The 18,225-nt window shown below is 47.3% G+C and overlaps 1 protein-coding gene across 1 annotated transcript in view; it reads left to right on the forward strand.

Moving 5' to 3' along the window:
• NUAK1 (NUAK family kinase 1) overlaps nucleotides 1–17,073 on the forward strand; it is a 70,403-nt gene extending 53,330 nt beyond the window's left edge. Inside the window, exons 5-7 of the mRNA XM_058568514.1 lie at nucleotides 10,813–10,932; nucleotides 12,773–12,905; nucleotides 15,894–17,073. Of these exons, the coding sequence (XP_058424497.1) occupies nucleotides 10,813–10,932; nucleotides 12,773–12,905; nucleotides 15,894–17,047 (1,407 nt within the window). The 3' untranslated portion in view covers nucleotides 17,048–17,073. The remainder of the gene's footprint in view (nucleotides 1–10,812; nucleotides 10,933–12,772; nucleotides 12,906–15,893) is intronic.
• The last annotated feature ends 1,152 nt before the right edge of the window (nucleotides 17,074–18,225 follow it).

The raw sequence follows: 18,225 nt of genomic DNA on the forward strand, positions 1-18,225 counted from the left end.
TAGGCTGCTCCAAGCTGCAGCCTAGAAATGAGGCAGCCACTTCCTTCCCTGGCAGGTGGGTGGGCTTGAGCCCTCAGTTCAGTTCAGACAATTAAATTCAACAAGCGTTTATCCATCTACCTGCGAGACGTTGTTCTTCATGCTGGGATAAAAAGAGATGACAAAGGCACAGTCCCTGTCCTCAGGAAGCTGATCGTCTATAACTATCACTATAAAAATGCGTTATCACAACACATTGCGTGTGTATTTCATATCATATTTGCCTGATATCACTTAAATTCCATCTTCACAAAACCCCGATGAGTTTGATGCTGTTATTTACGTCATTTTGCAAAGAGGAGGCTGAGGCACAGAGAAGTTAAGTAACTTACCCAAGGTAACACGGTGGTAAGTAGTGGAGTTGGGGTTGAACTCATGTCAGTCTAACTCATGAGGCCAGGTTCAAACCACTACATGCAATTCACCAGCAGGGCCCCAGATTATGTTAGAGTTGGAACTCTTTTCCTGCCACTTTTCTGTCACTGCCACCCTGTGTCCCCTCCTTCTCCCTCCCAACCCTCCCACCCCTGAAACCAGCTGTGGAACTGGGAAGCTGACTAAACGATGGTGGTGTTTGCCGTTGGGAAAGAGCATACCCTCAAACGATGAGTTTACTTTTATGGAGAGTGTTATTGCTGGCTGCTCCCGGAGCTGGAGAGAGCTCTCCCGGCCGACAGGGTTCAAGTGCCTCCTGCGGAGTGCTCCGAAGGTCCTTTTGATCACGTCTGCAAAATAAGCAAATATGGTTTCAAAATAAACGGAGCTCGCCGCATGGGTTTCGTTATGAAATGGCCTCAGCACTCCCGGCACCCGGGGATCCCTCTAATTGGCCGCTGGTGACGTTAGTGCCTCGTCCCTGGTCCCTAGACAAAGCACGGGAATGACCTTGCATCGTCCTCACTTTCTGTTGTTGGTGCTGTCAGCAGAGGGGGGAATCACGGGGAGACTGTTTCCTTGGCTAGAAGGATGGAGTTGCTTGGGTGTTTGGATTCTGTTTGCAGATCATGATGGCCACCATTAGTCACCATCATCCTTTGAGAGGCCCCTGGAAGCCATGTCCGGGTGACCTCTGCTTTTGTGAGTGATTGACCGTGATCACGTATTTCTCTGTAGTCCGTAGAGTGAGGAGGAAATGGTCAAAGCAGTTCATCCCAGGAACAGGAAGTGACATCTCAGGGTCTCTCCATTTCTGGCAAAGTGGCTGGATTGTTCCAGCAGGAGCACCGGCTGTAGAGTTAGAAAATTCAATCCTGTGTGGCTTGTTAGCTGCTTGACGTTGGGAAAGGCACTTACCCCTGTTTCCTCAAGTATAAACTAGGGACCGTAATACCCACAGGCTTGTTTTGAGAACTAAATGAGACACTCTGTGTTTGTCTTTATAAACTGCTGAGCACTGTGTGATGAGTCAAGGTTCACAGCAGTGGCTTTGGAGTGTGATAGCCTGGGTTTGAATTGCAACACTGCACCTTACTAATGGCAATATTTTGGATAAAGTACTCGCCTATCTAAGCCTCAGTTTCTTCCTCTGGTAGGGATGCCAGTCCCTGTTTCTGGGGATTGTTGTTTATTTGTTCATTTTTTCGATGAGTGTTTCCGGAGCAGCCAGCCCCAGTGGTCTAGTGGTTAAGATTCAGTGCTCTCACCTCCGTGGCCCAGGTTCATTTCCTGGTCAGGGAACCACACCACCCATCTGTCCGTTGTCATACTGTGGTGTCTGTGTGTTGCTGTGATGCTGAAAGCTTTGCCACTGGTATTTCAAATACCAGCAGGGTCACCTGTGGTGGACAGGCTTCAGTGGAGTTTCTAGACTAAGACAGACTAGGAAGAAGGACCTGGCTGCTCACTTCGGAAAAAATTGGCCATGAAAATCCTATGAATAGCAGCAGAGCACTGTCTGATTCAGCACCAGAAGGTGAGAGGATGGTGCAGAAAGGCCAGGCAGGGTTCTGCTTTGCTGTACACGGGATGGCTAGGAGTTGGAATGGATTCAATGGCACTAACAGAATTTCCTGAGTAGTTACTGTGTGCCATGCCCTGTGCTCAGTCCTGAGGAGTCAATGACAAACATGAGGATTTTAGACAATACTATAGTCAAAGCACTTAGCACTTAAGTGCTCTTAATATCCAAGGCGCCTACTTCAGTGGCGGGTCACCAGAGAGGAAATAGAACAGGAAGTCAGCTGCTTTGAAGGGGCCTGGGTCCTGGGGAGTGGTGGTCAGGCCATGGCTGGAGAACAGGGTTGTGGTCTGGGACACATTCTGAGGGCTTGTGTCACCCGCTCTGGTAACTTTCTCTGCGGATTCTTCTTGCCACCTGCCCCCAGAGCTCTCACAATGAAATGTCGTCTTTACAAGGCCTGGAATGCGAGCCTCTTGCTCGGGGGTTGGGTTCTGTGGCACAGCGTGACCTCTTGGTCCCATGATGTCGGACCAGAAGTGATAAGGCACATAGCTTCCTACGGAGTCATCGAATTCCCCAATGGAGGAAAAGAATAGTTAGAATTCTGAAAGCAATTGTGCTAGGAACAATGGGCAGGAGCCCAGGAAAACAGCTCATTTGCGTAAGCAACAGAGCAATGATGTTGAGCCTCACAGGCGCCCCAGGACCAAGACCTTGCATCTTGGACCCCTGTCCATGATGCAGGGAAATAGCAGACACATAGAACGTTATAAAAATTAAGGCTTGATCATATCTTTTTCCTTAAGAATTTCCACTCCTGGCATTTCTCAAGGTAAAAACACCCACATACATCTAAACAGAAACCAAACCTTCCCATTCTCTGACACTAATCCTTCTCCTGCTTGTTGTAGGAATGCTGCTAGGATCTGAGCATCCTAGAGCTCGAAAGAACCTTGCAAGTCATTTTGAACCTCTTGTTCTAATGATTATGTGCCCAGGCTCACCCAGTGAGTCAGTATAGACGATATGATGGTGGCACAGTGCTTGTCGTGCAGTAGGGACTCATAAACGGTTTGATTTTGGAGTGAAGGGATGACAGCCAGGAGTAGAACTCACATGTCTGACTTCCAGATTCTCTTTTCATCGTCTCACACCCATTTCCGATGTTTTTTAAGATGTGTTTCAGCTGGTGTTGATTTGTCTTCCGGCTGTGTCTGCTCAGCTCTTCCTGACTCAGCATTTTGCTGAAACCATATTTAGACAGGGCACGTGTGAAAAAGGCGGGCAGACACATGCCCGCAAGCTGGCCTCCGCGTTCAAGAGAGCCCATGTCATCAGTGTCTGGACTGGAGGACCGTTGACACTGGTGGCCTATTCCCAACCAACGGGGTATGAGCAGTGATGTCCCCATCTGGTGTTTCTCTAAATATGGACCCATCTTCCCAATTCTGAGCATGGAGGGCTTTGCCCAGGAAGCCTGTAACAATGCTACCGGTTTAAACTTGTCACATGTCCCTGCAGTTTTGGTGTGAGCCATGCAGCTCTTCCTCTCCCCTTCCCTGCCTGATGTTGATTTGCAAAGAGCACATCTGGCACTGGGAATTATTTATCTGGCCACTGCAAGAGGGTGTGGCTTCTAAAAATATTCACACAGTCGGTCGGCAGAAAGAATGAGAGCAATGTGCTTCTTTGGGTCGCATTCCGTACTCTGTGGAGAAGCATGTCTACTAAAATAGACACCCAGCCTAGCATTAATTTGCAATTAATAAAAACGGGCCAGATTCACATCCCACTCTCTGGGAGAATGGAATGCCGACAATTCCCATAGAAGGCTCCTGTACAAATACCTTACAATGAGAAGAGGGCCAGGCACCAGGGTCAGCCGACCTCCTCAAAGAGGGCTGGGAATTTGATGAGCTCCCAGGGCTCAGAGTAGAGGGGCGTAGGAAAAATAGCCTGTTGCCCCTGATGACAATGGAGACGCGGCTGCTGTGGATAAGAAAAGAAGCTTTGAATGGCCAGGGCTAAGACGAGATAAAAACCTCTGAGGCTTAATAAGACCAAGTGAGGCAGCTCAGGATATGGGCCTCTGGGCTTTGATTATATGAATGTGAGAACTCTGCATTTGTGCGTTAGTGAATCCATTCATTTGTTCATTCGTGTGTGTGTGTGTGTGTGTGTGTGTGTGTGTACATATATATGCATGCATGCCTGCATTCACTCATCCATTCTTGCACTTAGTCCTTCAGCGAATTGAGTATCTCCCATGGGCAATATTGATTCAACCACAAATATTTGCTAAGTTCTGCTGTGTACCTGGCCCTGCGCAGGATGCTGGGGATGTAATAATGAAGTAGATGGGCAGGTGCCTGTCCTCTGGCAGCTCAGAATCTAGCAGTTGTTAAGTCAGCGGTTTGTATAAACAAGTAAATACATAATGTAATTGTCCCGTGGTGAAGAAAATGCATGCAGGGGGAGGATAGAGAGTGGCAGGTGCTCTCTTAGCTAGGGTGGTCAGAGAAGGCCCCTTGCGTAGGACTCAAACTCCTCAAATCCACCAAGCTTTCTCTGGCTACCTGGCCTTTGCACACACGGTTCCCTCTGCCTGGAATGTTCTTCCCACTGCTCTTTGCCTACTCCTCCTTTGAGTCTCAGCTTGAATGCCTCTTCTTCCAGGAAGCCTTCCCTGATCCTCATCCCTTGGCAGGGCCAGGTGGCCCTGCTGTGTACCTCACAGTGCCCTGTGTAATGTGTTGTGGAAGTGCTGAGCAGGAAGTGGTGGGTCTGTTAGGTGGATGGCCAGAAAGCCTTTGCTGAGGAAGTGGTGATTGAACTGGGTTTTGAAGGATGGGTAGGAGATCAATAGAAAGGAATGTGATGAAGGCTGTTCAAGGGGAAGGAGCAGCAAGCACAGGAACGGGGCCTGGAGGCTAGAAAAGGAAAATAACCTTTATTGAACCTCTGCTAGAAGCCAGAGCCCTGTGCCAGACCTTCCACAGGCCTGATTTCACTTGGTTTTCAGAATGTCTCCACCAGGGAGGGTCTGATTGCCCCCATTTTACAAATGAAGAGGCTCTCACAGCTAATAAGCTATGGGGCTGGCTACAAACCCGTGGCTGTTTGGCTCGCAAGACCAGGCACTGATACGTTCTACCCTCTATCACTACCTCCCAAATCTGGCCTAAATCCAAGGGAACATCACACGAGGGCACTTGTTGGGTCCTCACTTTTTGCCCTTACCTTGTTTGTAAGCAGCCTGCAGACAGCTGCCCCTGGGGGAGACTCTCCAAGTGCTGATGGTGGCCAGAGCACTGTGCAGAGACGCCCGAGTTGAATGTGCAGTGAGCCGGGACGAGTTGCTCCTTAGCGTCCCCTGCGAGGCTGCTTCATGGAGGCGCCCTCAGTTAAGCCATCCCCAGGTCACTCAGGGTCGGTCGTTTCTAGTCTCTCTCGAGAGATGTGTGAGCTCAGATCTTCTGAAGATGAAAGCCGACCCCTCTCATTTCTGCTCATTGTTCCACTCTCTACCTTCACTTCCTGATGGCCCAGGAGCGAGGCCATCATGGATAAAGCCACAGCAATTAACTCCAGGGCCGGAAAGGAGCTATGGAGTGTGTCTTCCTCGATGAGGTTGCTGTTTTCCTGAAGAGTTCCGCAGAAAGCCCGGTTCCTCCTCGGCCACCTGAGAGCGGGGCGTGCTCTCCCTGCTCTACAGCCAAGGCTGCTCTTCCCCCTCATCTCAGGCCATTGCCGCCTTGTGCCTCAGTTTCCCCATCTGCAAAACGGGAGTAATAATGGTACCCTCCTCATAGGGTTGTTCTGAGGATTTAATACAAAAATATGTAGCACTCACAGAACAGCAACTGGCATGTAGCAATGCTGTGCTCGTTATTATTATTATTATTATCATCTCATTTAGTCTGATTTTGGTTTTCTTTTTTTTTTTTTATAATTTTATTTATTTATTTATTTTTCCCCCAAAGCCCCAGTAGATAGCTATATGTCATAGTTGCACATCCTTCTAGTTGCTGTATGTGGGATGTAGCCTCAGCATGGCCGGACAAGTGGTGCGTTGGTGCGCGCCCGGGATCCGAACCCGGGCCGCCAGCAGCGGAGTGCGCACACCTAACCACTAAGCCACGGGGCCGGCCCTAATTTTGGTTTTCACACCACTGTTGTGAATGGTGCTGTTGCAATTCCATTTTCCAACAAAGGAAACTGAGACTCAGAGGTTAAAGTAGAAATTGCTAACATTTGTTGAAGGCCTACTATGTGCGAGGCATGGTTTAAAAGCACTTTCCATCTCTCAATTCATTTGATTTCATATCACCTTGCAAGGTAGGTTACATTATTATCATCATCCCCCATTTTACAGAAGCGGAAACCCAGGTTCAGATTGGCTAATGTGCATCAGATCCCCTGGGGATGTTGTTAAAATGCAGACTCTAACTCAGCAGGCCTGGGGTGGGGCCCGTGATCTCAGTTTCTGATGTGATCCGGCTGGTGGTGCTGCTGTTGCACGGGCCTCAGTGGAGTAGGGAGGGGTTAACTAACGTGCCTGAGGTTGGGCCTGGTAAGAGGTGAGGCCGGGATTTGAACTCAAACCCTCAAACCCTACATCTCTTACTTTTCCTGCTATGCCATGCAGCCTCTCGTGCTGGACATGGTTATTTCAGAAAGGGATGATGGTCATTTCTCTTGAATCTGGTGGGCAGTGGCTCTTAGCAAATAATTGTTAAATAAACCAAACCATCAGCATTATCATAACAGCTGTAATTTATAAAGAGTCAGCAGTACCAGGACTATTCCAGGGGCCCTACATGCATGTTCTTTAATCCTCACATCCACACCTTTATGAGGTGGGTTCTGTTAGCATTCCCATTTTGCAAATGAGGAAATTGAGTGACTTGACAGGTCCCACCAATCACCTAGTGGTACCAAGGCCAAGGTTAGCCCCAGGTTCTTCTGGCTGCAAAACCTCTGATCGGTCCAGTCCACTGCACTGCCTCTTAGACACTGCAGATGACCATCAGAGGATCGCTTGTATTATCGTTGTCATCAGCATCCTTTCCCAGCCGTTAATCATCAGCAAGCTGATACTTCCTTTTCATCCGGTGAGCTCACACTGATTATTCACAATGATCTGAGGTTAATCCTTTTTTTTTTTAATGGTGGTAAAATGTGCATAACATAAAATTTACCATTTTTCGGTGTACGTTTCAGTGGCACTGAGTACATTCACATCGTTGTGCAACCATCACCACCATCCATCTCTAGAACTTTTGTATCTTCCCAAACTGAAAGTCTGTACCCATTCAAAAACAACTCCTCTCCCCAGCCCTTGATAACCACCATTCTACTTTCTGTCTCTATGAATTCGACTCCTCTAGGTACCGCATATGAGTGGAATCATGTAATATTTATCCTATTGTGTCTGGCTTGTTTCACTTAGCAGAACATCTTCAAGGTTCATCCATGTTGTAGTGAGGTTAATCCTTTTGAAATGTGAATAGTCACTTACTAGTTTATCTTTTTAACTCTGATTTTCATCCAGCAGGGCACACCTCTAGAAAGGCTTGCTAACAACAAAAACTCCAACAATTAAGGACATAAGTGTTGACTTCCCAGATTTCTTTTCAGAGCCCAGGCTGAACTGAATAGCCCAGTGTGGGAACAAAGGGTGGTTCTGAACTAATACGGGGAAGGGGAACAATCCACCACCAGCAAAAATGCAAAGTAGTTACCTTTCTCCAGAGATTACCAGTGTGTCAGCGAAATATGACTTAAAAAGCAAAGCCCAGTTGCCTCCTTGCTGGAACGTCACCCTCGATAGACCACTGTGTCCCGTTACAGAGAAAGCATCGAGGTTGGGAAGACCCTAATGCCTACGTAGTTGTTCTCATCTCTGTGACCTTCAGCAAAGCTTCTTAAGTCCTCTAACCTTCAGTTCCTTCACTTACAGAGCGAGGGGCAGGATTAGCTCATCTCTTAGGGCTCTTTCAGAGTAAAACCAATTCTGGGACTTGGTTATTTTGTTTTAAATCAATATTTCCCAAATTTTGGCTTTCTTTCACTCTGTTCATGGATTTTTGCCTTTTCCCACTATCTTCTGTGCTATTTTACTTAATATTTTTTATTTACTTCAATTCACTTTTTAAAATTATATTTGAAAAAGAAACCTTACATTACCTTAAATGGAAAACCAGTCTCGTTTTGAGTATCATGAAGTTAATAAAGTCACCTATATGGATTTAGTGGTGGGAAGTGAATATTTCTTGAGCTCCAACTCTGTGCCAATTACTGTGCTAAGCGTTTTATATACTTTATGTCATCTAATCTTCACCATGACACTGTGGGGTAGATACTATTCCTATCTCCATTTTACAGATGAGAAAACTGAGGCTTTGAGAAGTTTCATAACTGGTGGCCATTTCCCCTCTTTTGGTTGATCTAAGCTCCATATGGCATTAAATCCTAGAGCTGCAGCCCAAGTTTAGGGCTCAAGGTTTGAGAACTATGTGTGTATGTATGTGTTGATTAATATTGCTTTTCTGTTGAAGTGCCAGGAACATAGACTAATCTAGATTTCTATTAATCTTATGTCAGCGGCAGTGACAGTTTTACTGGGAGAGGCTGATACGCATCAGTCTGTGAGGATGGGAGTGGGCCGTAACATAAACACACTCCTCAGAACGGCCACAAAGAAAAGCAAAGATGCCCAGACTTGAAGAACTCCCGGTGCGATTGTGTGTGTGTGTGTGCGCGTGTATATGTGTGTGTATTTGCACATGGTGGTGGCAGGGGCCTCTCACACATGTGTATTTGCAAGCTCATATGGTGTCCCAGACTCTGCAGACTTCGCGGGGTGGGAAGGGAATGTATTTTTCCGGGACGCGCACTGTGCTGTGTCTGTCCCTGCCTGAGCTGCCGTCGGAGAGGACTAAGCCCGGGGACTTCTTGGGATATTCCAGGGCTGCAGCCATTCCATTCCTCTTCTGATTGACAGGGCACACTTCATAAAGTTTCCCACCAACTTCCTGCAAGCAAGTCAGGGGCCCTGATAAGAAAGTGGAATTCAGGGCAATTAAGTGCAATCTGAGCCCTGAGAATGCGTTTTCTGCGGGCGGTTGTACACCAGCTGCTTTCAATGACATTCCATTCATTCAGGGACAACTTTTACAGAATAGGCTTATTCTGGGGCCTGCGTTCAAAAGAGAGCGTCAGCTGCGTCTGGGCTGGGCTGTTCTCTGGGCCTGTGAATCACTCAACCTATTTATAAGGCTCAAATGGAAATCAGCGTGGGGAATGGCAGGAGCCCTCAGTGGCTCAGCTTGCGAGGCTACAGTGAAAGGCTTAGGCTGGAGTGGAGTCTGGATTGCTCAAAGGCGGTGGTGCTGCGCAGTGGCCTGGGGTTGTAGGGACAGGCGTTTACATTGCTCCTTAGTACTTAGCTCTCCTGAGATAAATAACCCCATCTCTCTAAACCTCAGTTTCCTCATCTGTTAAATGGGTTTTTAAAAAATTGTGGTAAAATATCCGTAAATAAAATTGACCATTTTAACCATTTTTAGGTGTACAGTTCAGTGGCATGAAATGCATTCATGTTGTTGCGTAAATGGGGTTTTAGATAGGATTAGAATAGAGAGTGTAAAGTTCTTAGAACAGTGCCTGATAATTGGAGGTTGTTCAGTAAGTGGCAACTAAGTTTATTGTTATTATTATTTTGCATTATCTATTACTGATCTTGTGCTTTTCAAAATATATTGCCTATTCTAGTGACAAGTGTTTCTTGGGTGGGGGCAGGTGCTAAGTGTGGATGATACAAAGATAAGGGGAAGATGTGGAACCTGCCATCTGCCTCAGGGGACACGGAGTCTAGTAGGCAAGGAGAATTTATATATATATTTACATATACATGTATCTATGTACATACATATAATATATATAAGTTATATGTGTATATGTGATAATATATATGTGTATATACAGGGAAGAGTGCTGCCATCACGGATAATAAATAAAACACTTCTAGAAACCAAAGGAGAAGAGAATGACTTTAAGGTGTGTGCAATACAAGAGAAGCAAGGTTAGGTAAAACATTTGCATGGAACCTAAGACTTAAGATTATAAAGCACTGTTGCATTCATAGTCTCATCTTGATTGAGTGATTTTCTTTTTTCTTCTCACAATCATCCTGTGATCTAGAACAGGATAGAGATCCTGGGATCCCATTTTCTGGTGGGAAAACTGAGAGTAGCTAAGTGACTTGCTCCAAGTCACACAGATGGCTAGTGGCAGAGTTTGGACTGAAAAAGGATGACTCAAAACCCAGTGCTCTGGGCCCATTTCCTCTAGGGTCACAAGGCAGGCAAAGTATAGTTCTGATCAGAGTGTGGGTGGCTAAAACGGTGGTGGTGTCAGTTGCCCAGGTCAGGGTTTTCCAAAGTGTGATATGCACACCACCATGGATGTAACATAATTTTAGGTAGGCCCCAGATGGCTAATTTTCAGATGAATAGTTATGCACTTTAATGTTCATCAGAAACATCAAGCCTCTGGTTTTGTGGCTACTTCTCAGGGCAAGTCTCAACTGAGTGAAAATAGAGAGTCCACGTAGGGAGTAATGTTGAGTGCGTCATAGAGCATGTAGTCTGCAGGTACGGCAGAACATGTGGTGGATGCTGTGGACTGCAGGTGGGCATCACTGGCCCAGGGTGTTGACTGGCCCTTTCATGAAGACTCAGGACTGGAGAGAAAATGGCGACCCAGCGGGCAGACCCTCCGGTGCTCTCGTGCTGTGTGGTCAGAGTTGATCCAGTGCAGACACTTACTGGACGCTAACAAGCTTCCCTGGGTCTTGCTTCTCTTTGTAGATTGCTGACTTTGGGCTTTCCAACCTGTACCAGAAGGACAAGTTCTTGCAAACGTTTTGTGGGAGCCCCCTCTACGCATCTCCTGAAATTGTCAATGGGAGGCCTTACCGAGGGCCAGAGGTGAGCAGGTTGCCTGGTGTGTATGGGGGGCGGGGGGTGGTGAGGGGAGGAAAATGGGGGAGGGCAAGAATTGAATCTAGGAAATACTTAAAAAAAAAAACCAACAAGCAAGCAAACAAAGAAAACTTTTCCTTATATAATTATAAAAGGCATAATATACACACCTGGGGGAAAATTTGAAAAATCCAGAAAATAAAGTTACCTGCAATCTCCCCACAAGAGGATACCACTTAATATTTTTGTGACTTTTCTTTTAGACTTTTTTCCAGTGTAGATCTTTGCATTTCAAAAATAATTGAGATTATTATATATGTATAGGCATATGTATATCTTGCCTTTTATTAACTTTAAATTATATTGTGGCATTTTCTGAATTCATTATTATTAAAAACATGGTTTTTAATGACAACATAATATTTTATTGTATGAATGTACCATCATTTATTTAATCACTTCCCTAGATTTAGACAGTCAGATTGTTTTCAGTTTTTCCCTATTGAACAAAACAGACAAAACAAAAACAAACAAAAACCCCCTAATTCTGCAGTGAATACCTTTTTGCATATATTTTTGACAACATGCACTTTTGATTAAGGAAGTACATTTTAATTGCATCTTCTAATTCATGAAAGATGCATTTTTCTATATGCTTAAAGCTTCCAGGGCCACTGTAAAAGATGTGTATGTAAAAACGTTATTTGGAAAATGGATGAGTTGTGAGTGATTATTCTCTTTTAAAAAGATGGTTCTCTTACAGAGAGATTCATCCACTCGGTATCCTTTAAATAGCAGCTGCTCAGTGGGTTGAAATGTTTTCTTCCAAATATTTATCTGTTTGAGAGTGTTTGGGGGCTGGCCTGGAGGGTGAAGAGACGGATGCCAACAGCCTCAACCAATTACAGTGAAGAGAAAGTCTTCCTAAAGTAAGAATGTAAGGGAGGAGCATAGGATTCGATTTACAAAATTGTAGAAACTCGACACTGTACATTTATCATTGATAATGAATACTTCTTTGATCTTCCACGATCTGTTTCCGAGGTTACAAGCTGGCAGCCTGTGATCTGGCCAGCAAGCATGCTTTATTTGGCCACATTAGTCTTTCTAAAAAAAAAAATGGAACAAACATCTAATAATTGGGATATTTCCCATGAAAGTCTGGTTTCTGACTTTTCTTGAAAAAGCAAAGGATCTAGCAGTGCTGGGCCTGTATTGGGATTGCAGCAACTAGCAAAGAGGAGGCTGCCTGCTTAAGATGGGTGAATGCACTCTACAGTTTGTCTCCGTCCTCAACACTCCATGTTGTACCCCAGATTCTCTCTTGCTTTGTTCGTGTTTGCTGTCTGCCTGGCTCTTGTAAGCATTTGAGTTTGCAGCCCCTGACTCATTTGAAGAAGGTGCAGGAAGGACTTGATTTCTGGATTAGGAACGAAGGGCCCTGTGTCCTAGTCTTCCCTCCATCACTGGGATGAGGCTCTGGAGAAACCATTTAGCTTCCTTGTGCCTCAGTATTCTCATCTGTCAAATGGGATTGAAAATAATCCAGGCCCTACCTGTTTCACAAAACTATATTGAGGATCAAAGAAGATAATCTATTTAAGAACGTTCTTATCTAGATTGGGACTGTTGGTCTCTGTTTGAAATAGAAAGGTCAGGCTCTGAAGCAGGCCCCAGCTGCCCTGCATATCACTTGTCAGGCTGCAGTGGGAACCTGTCTGCCAGGTGCTAAATTCAGTTCCTGGGGTCGTTGGGGTTGGCTGCTCACAGGCTGTGATGCTCAGGGTTTGGAAGGCATCCTGGAATCTACTTCCCAGCTCCTAAGCGTCCCATCTCTCTGCTCCAGGTGGACAGCTGGGCCCTGGGCGTGTTGCTTTACACTCTCGTTTATGGAACAATGCCCTTTGATGGTTTCGATCACAAAAACCTCATTCGGCAGATCAGCAGCGGAGAGTACCGGGAGCCCACGCAGCCCTCAGGTGCGTGCCCGCGGAGGGGCAGAGGTTGGGCGGGACTGTTCGGTGCACCTGCCCCAGCTCACACTTGCTTCTGTTTTAATGTCTGTAAGAGGTCTGTTGCTTTCCCTCCGTCTTCTCTCCAGATCTTTGCCTTCTGGCAAAGCTGGCTTGGAGGTCTGCTTTGCCCAGACTTTTCCAAAAGGAATTTTCAGCACAAATGTTCTACACGGCAGGTAGGCTAGGAGTCCTGTTTGCTTGCTGTGTGAACTTGGGCAAGTCCCTTACCCTGTTTGGATTCAGTTTCTCACTGTAAATTAAAATTTTGGAGAAGGTATTACATGAAGTCTCTTCTAGTCCCTGTAGACATATAAACCACCTTCACTGGACTGTAAGTGCCATGAGGATGGCAGCTGCTCTTTTTCACTCCTGTGCCCCTGGCAGGGGCTGTGGCACATGGGCACTGTTTCATTATCTGTTGCTCTTAAGCAACAGGTGCTCACATCCCCCCGTAGAACAAACTCAGTGGTTTCTCCTACAGTTGGAATCAGATGGCAGCTGGGCTGGGGCTGATCGTGGGACAGTCATGTTCTATGAGGAACCTTCCCAGGTTTCTCTCTGCAGGAGGGAGCCTGGACTTCTTACACGGCAGCTCAGAGATGGAGAAAGAAGAAGCTGCCAGGCCGTCTTAATGTCTGTGCTTGGAAGCCAGATAACGTCACGTCTGCCATGTTCTATTGGTCAAAGCAGCCGAGGCCATAAGCTCCATCTCTTGATAGGAGTGCATCACGTGTGGAAAGGGTGTGTACAGGTGGCTGTGTTTGGAATGTAGTTGACACAGACACTTCATATGTGTACATACTGTGCACACACACATACACATAATTGATTCTCATTATTCATGGTAGTTATGTTCTATAAAGTTGCTACGAACTCTAAGCTGGTGAATCCTGAACGATTGCTCCTAGTGGAAATACAGGGCTCAATTCCTATGAGCCTCTGGTGACAATACTTTTGTTAACTGATCAGTACACAACCTTGTTTTATGTATGTTTCTGTTTAAAGCACTTCATTTAAAATATATTGTTGATTCATTAACATCAAACTCACAACCAACGGCACTGTAACTCACGCCTGAACAAAGCTTACCTAACACACTTACTTTCTCCATGAGGCACATGACAGCCTTCTTGCATTCAGGAACTCAAGACAACACTTCTGCACTATGCTTGGGGCCATTTTATTTATTTATTTATTTATTTTTGTGAGGAAGATCGGCCCTGAGCTAACATCTGCCTATCCTCCTCTTTTTGCTGAGGAAGACTGGCCCTGGCTAACATCATGCCCATCTTCCTCTACTTTATATGGGACACCGCCACAGCATGGCTTGACAACTGGTGCGTCGGTGCGCGCCCGGGATCGGAACCGGCGAACCCTGGGCCGCCGCAGCAGAGCGCACACACTTAACCATCGGGCCAGCCCCTCTTGGGGCCATTTTAAACAGCGAATTCAACCACAAAAAGTACAAAAAATATGAAAAACATGGATTAAATAGGCTGTGAAAAGGACACTTGTTAGTCTGAGAGCAGAAATAAGACAGCAGAGTGTCCTTGTCTTGTTTGACCTCACCCAGTGACACACCTATGCATTGGGGGCAACTCAGATTTTTTGCCACTCTATGAAGATCATCAAATGACCAGGAAAGCGCCTCGAATATTGGTTTTGGGGCTACAAAAAATTTTAGTGAGTAGGTGAATTTGCAAGTATAGAATCTGTGAATAGTGAGGACTGACTGTTTCATGTGTGTGTATATATATGTAGATATGCGTATCTCTATATTTTTTCAATAAGTCAACCCTTTTTTTGGAGAAATTTCAGGGTGACCTCTATGGGGGTCTTATTTGCCTCACCAGCTAATTGGTGCCAGCACAATTCCTGGCACATGACAAGGGTTCAGAAAATATTTATTGAATGACTGAATGAATGATCATCCTGTTACTTTCAGGGGTACACCTCACTCCCGGCCCCATTGCCAGGCCTTGCCGGCTACTCATTAGCCTCCATAAGCAGCTGAGGGGAGGTGGTGCCTTCCCAGGATATAATTCAACCCCCACTGGGAGAGCACAGTTTGATCTTAAAAGTCAATTTATAAGCTATGAGAGTCAGTTGGTTCCTGTGGCCTCCTCAACATCCCTTTGGGGCTTTCCCCTAATTCTCTGGCAGCAGAAATTTGCAAATGGAATTTTTCAGAGAGACTGTAAACGGATAGCAGATATAGATCAGCCCTCTGATGTGACAGCTCGGTCGGCTACGGCTTATGTCAGAAAGAGGAAAGACGTGAGCTCACTGGGTGTGGGTCTCAGAGCCCGGCCAAGGCTGGGGGTCAGGCCAGCCTTGGGCACAGCCCCTCTCATGCCCAGGTGTGCCAGGTATGAGCTTCTCTCCATCCTTCTCTGTCTTTCCCTCTCTGATGAGGAGGCTTTTTTCTCTCCGTCTCAGCCCCAAATTTCCTTTTCATGCCTACGTACCTTCCCGGTGACCCTGAGCACTGCGTGTTTATACAAGCTTACGTTTGAGGGACTAAAGAAATCCAGGGTGATCGACACCTGTTTTCCCTTTTGGTAAAATGATATCCACCAAAGGAATGGTGGGGCCTTGCTCGGGGTTGGGTCTGGATTCTTTCTGGATTCTTTCCCAGTTACCTGGCCTTCCCCATTTTTAAATATCTGAGTTGATGGAAAGTTCAGTAGCTCATGACTTCCCTTCGCTCATCTGGAAAAACGTGCCAGGATGTGACAGCGTACTGGCCTGTGGTTCAGAGCCTTGACGATGCTTTTCATGTACAGTCTGGAAGACTTTGGCCTCCTGCTCTATAGTGTGGCTGGACGAAGGTTCCAGGTGGAGTTTTCTTGAAGTGAGCCTGTCTCCTTAGCCACTCCTGGAGGGTCAGGCCTCTCGCAAACCCAAAAGCTCCCATGTAATGCATCGTTCTTCTTGTTTCTTGACCCACAGATGCTCGAGGACTCATTCGGTGGATGCTGATGGTGAACCCGGATCGCCGGGCCACCATCGAGGACATAGCCAACCACTGGTGGGTGAACTGGGGCTACAAGAGCAGCGTCTGTGACTGCAATGCCCTTCACAACTCCGAGTCCCCGCTCTTGGCTCGCATTATTGATTGGCACCACCGTTCCACGGGGCTGCAGGCTGAGGCTGAAGCCAAAATTAAGGGCCTGGCTAAACCCGGGGCCTCTGAGGTCATGCTGGAGCGGCAGCGGTCGCTGAAGAAGTCCAAGAAAGAGAATGACTTTGCCCAGTCCGGCCAGGACTCAGTGCCCGAAAGCCCATCCAAGCTGAGTTCTAAGAGGCCCAAAGGGATCCTGAAGAAGCGAAGCAACAGTGAGCATCGCTCTCACAGCACTGGCTTCATCGAAGGTGTGGTCAGTCCTGCCTTACCCTCTGCTTTCAAGATGGAGCAGGACCTGTGCCGGACTGGCGTGCCCCTCCCAAGCTCCCCCGAGGCAGAGGTGCCAGGTAAACTCAGCCCCAAACAGTCAGCCACGATGCCCAAGAAAGGCATCTTGAAAAAGACCCAGCAGAGAGAATCGGGTTACTACTCCTCCCCAGAGCGCAGCGAGTCTTCAGAGCTGTTGGACAGTAACGATGGGATGGGCAGCGGCATCCCCTCCCCCAGTCCCCCGGACCCAGACAGGGTGGCTTCCCACAGCCTCTCCTGCCGCAGGAAGGGCATCTTGAAACACAGCAGCAAGTACTCAGCAGGCGCCATGGACCCGGCCCTCGCAAGCCCCGAAATGCCCACACTGGAATCCTTGCTGGAGCCGGGCGTCCCCGCCGAGGGCCTCTCCCGGAGCTACAGCCGGCCTTCCAGCGTCATCAGCGACGACAGCGTCCTGTCCAGCGACTCCTTCGACTTGCTGGATTTGCAGGAGAATCGCCCCGCCCGCCAGCGCATCCGCAGCTGCGTCTCTGCCGAAAACTTCCTCCAGATCCAGGACTTTGAGGGGCTCCAGAACCGACCCCGGCCCCAGTACCTAAAGCGGTATCGGAACCGGCTGGGAGACAGCAGCTTCTCCCTCCTTGCGGACATGGATGACGTGACTCAGGTCTACAAGAAAGCGCTGGAGATCTGCAACAAGCTCAACTAGCTCCCCCAGGGTGCAGGGCGGGGTGGGGGTGGGTACGAGGGAGGAAGGGGAGCAATGACTTGCGCTGATGAGCTGGTTACCTCTTCGCTGGCCATGACAAGAGACTGTAAAAGGATTGGTGCTGCCGTCTTGCTTGGCCAGGTTTGCAGCCTTGAGCCAGCACCTAAAAGGGAGAAGTGGGCTCTCTGCCAGTCCTGCCAACTGCCAGGCAGAATTTGGGTCCTAATTGGCATTTGCTTTATGGCACCTCCTAGAGGACCAGCTGTCTCTGGGAGGTGGTGTTGGCCAGCACTTAGAGGGTGGGGAGGAAGCATGTGGGAGAGGAAGCATTTCCCTAGAAGCATCCAAATGCTTCTGGAGGAAGGGCAGGAGAGACTGGGGCCATCTGCTTTGGGTGAGCTCAAAGAGCTAGCTCCTTCTCTCCTTGCAGTAGCGAGCTTGGTCTGAGTGCATGGGGCTAGCAAATAGATTTCAGCAACCTGATCTTGAATCGGCGATTGATTGATAGTGGCTGCTGGATGTGCTAGTTTGAGTAGCCCAGGCACCTGGGGAAGGCGTGCTGTGATTGAATAGTAATGGCTGCCATGGGGATGGGAAGTGGGGCAGTAGCACTCATGCCATGTAGTTGCCATCCTTGACCTAGCTAAGCCCTGGGAGTTAGGTTAAGGCATCCTGTGGGATCTATGTTAACTCTTGCATGTCTCTGGCATGGCATTTGTTAATTTGCTACTCCACCTTGAATGGAAGGAAGAGCCTTGGTCAGAGAGAGAATGCTCTGAATTCTCCTAAGGACATAGAGTCAGCCCATGGTGATTTTTTTGGCTCCTTGCTCTCCACCTCTTCTTTCCTCATGTCTGCCTTGCTCTTCAGCGTAACCTCCCAAGGGTGGACATGGAAAAAGATGGTGGTGTCAGAGGTCAAAACTATGGTATATAACAGAGCTCAGGACCCTCTGTGGTCTTTGTGCAGATGAATGGAAGTTGATCCACACCAGCAAGGGACAACTTGCCAGTTTCTTGAATGTCTCAATCTTAACTGGAATGCTGCCTCCTGTGTTCTCACCTGCATGAATGCTTTGAATTGGATGTGATACTGTCCATAGTCTCCAAAAGAGTGGCTGGCTCAGCCATTTGCCCTGTTTATTGATAGCAAAAGGTTTCCCCATTCACCAAGTGTAA

Source organism: Diceros bicornis, chromosome 25 (assembly GCF_020826845.1).
Source record: "Diceros bicornis minor isolate mBicDic1 chromosome 25, mDicBic1.mat.cur, whole genome shotgun sequence".
Lineage (NCBI taxonomy): Eukaryota > Metazoa > Chordata > Mammalia > Perissodactyla > Rhinocerotidae > Diceros > Diceros bicornis.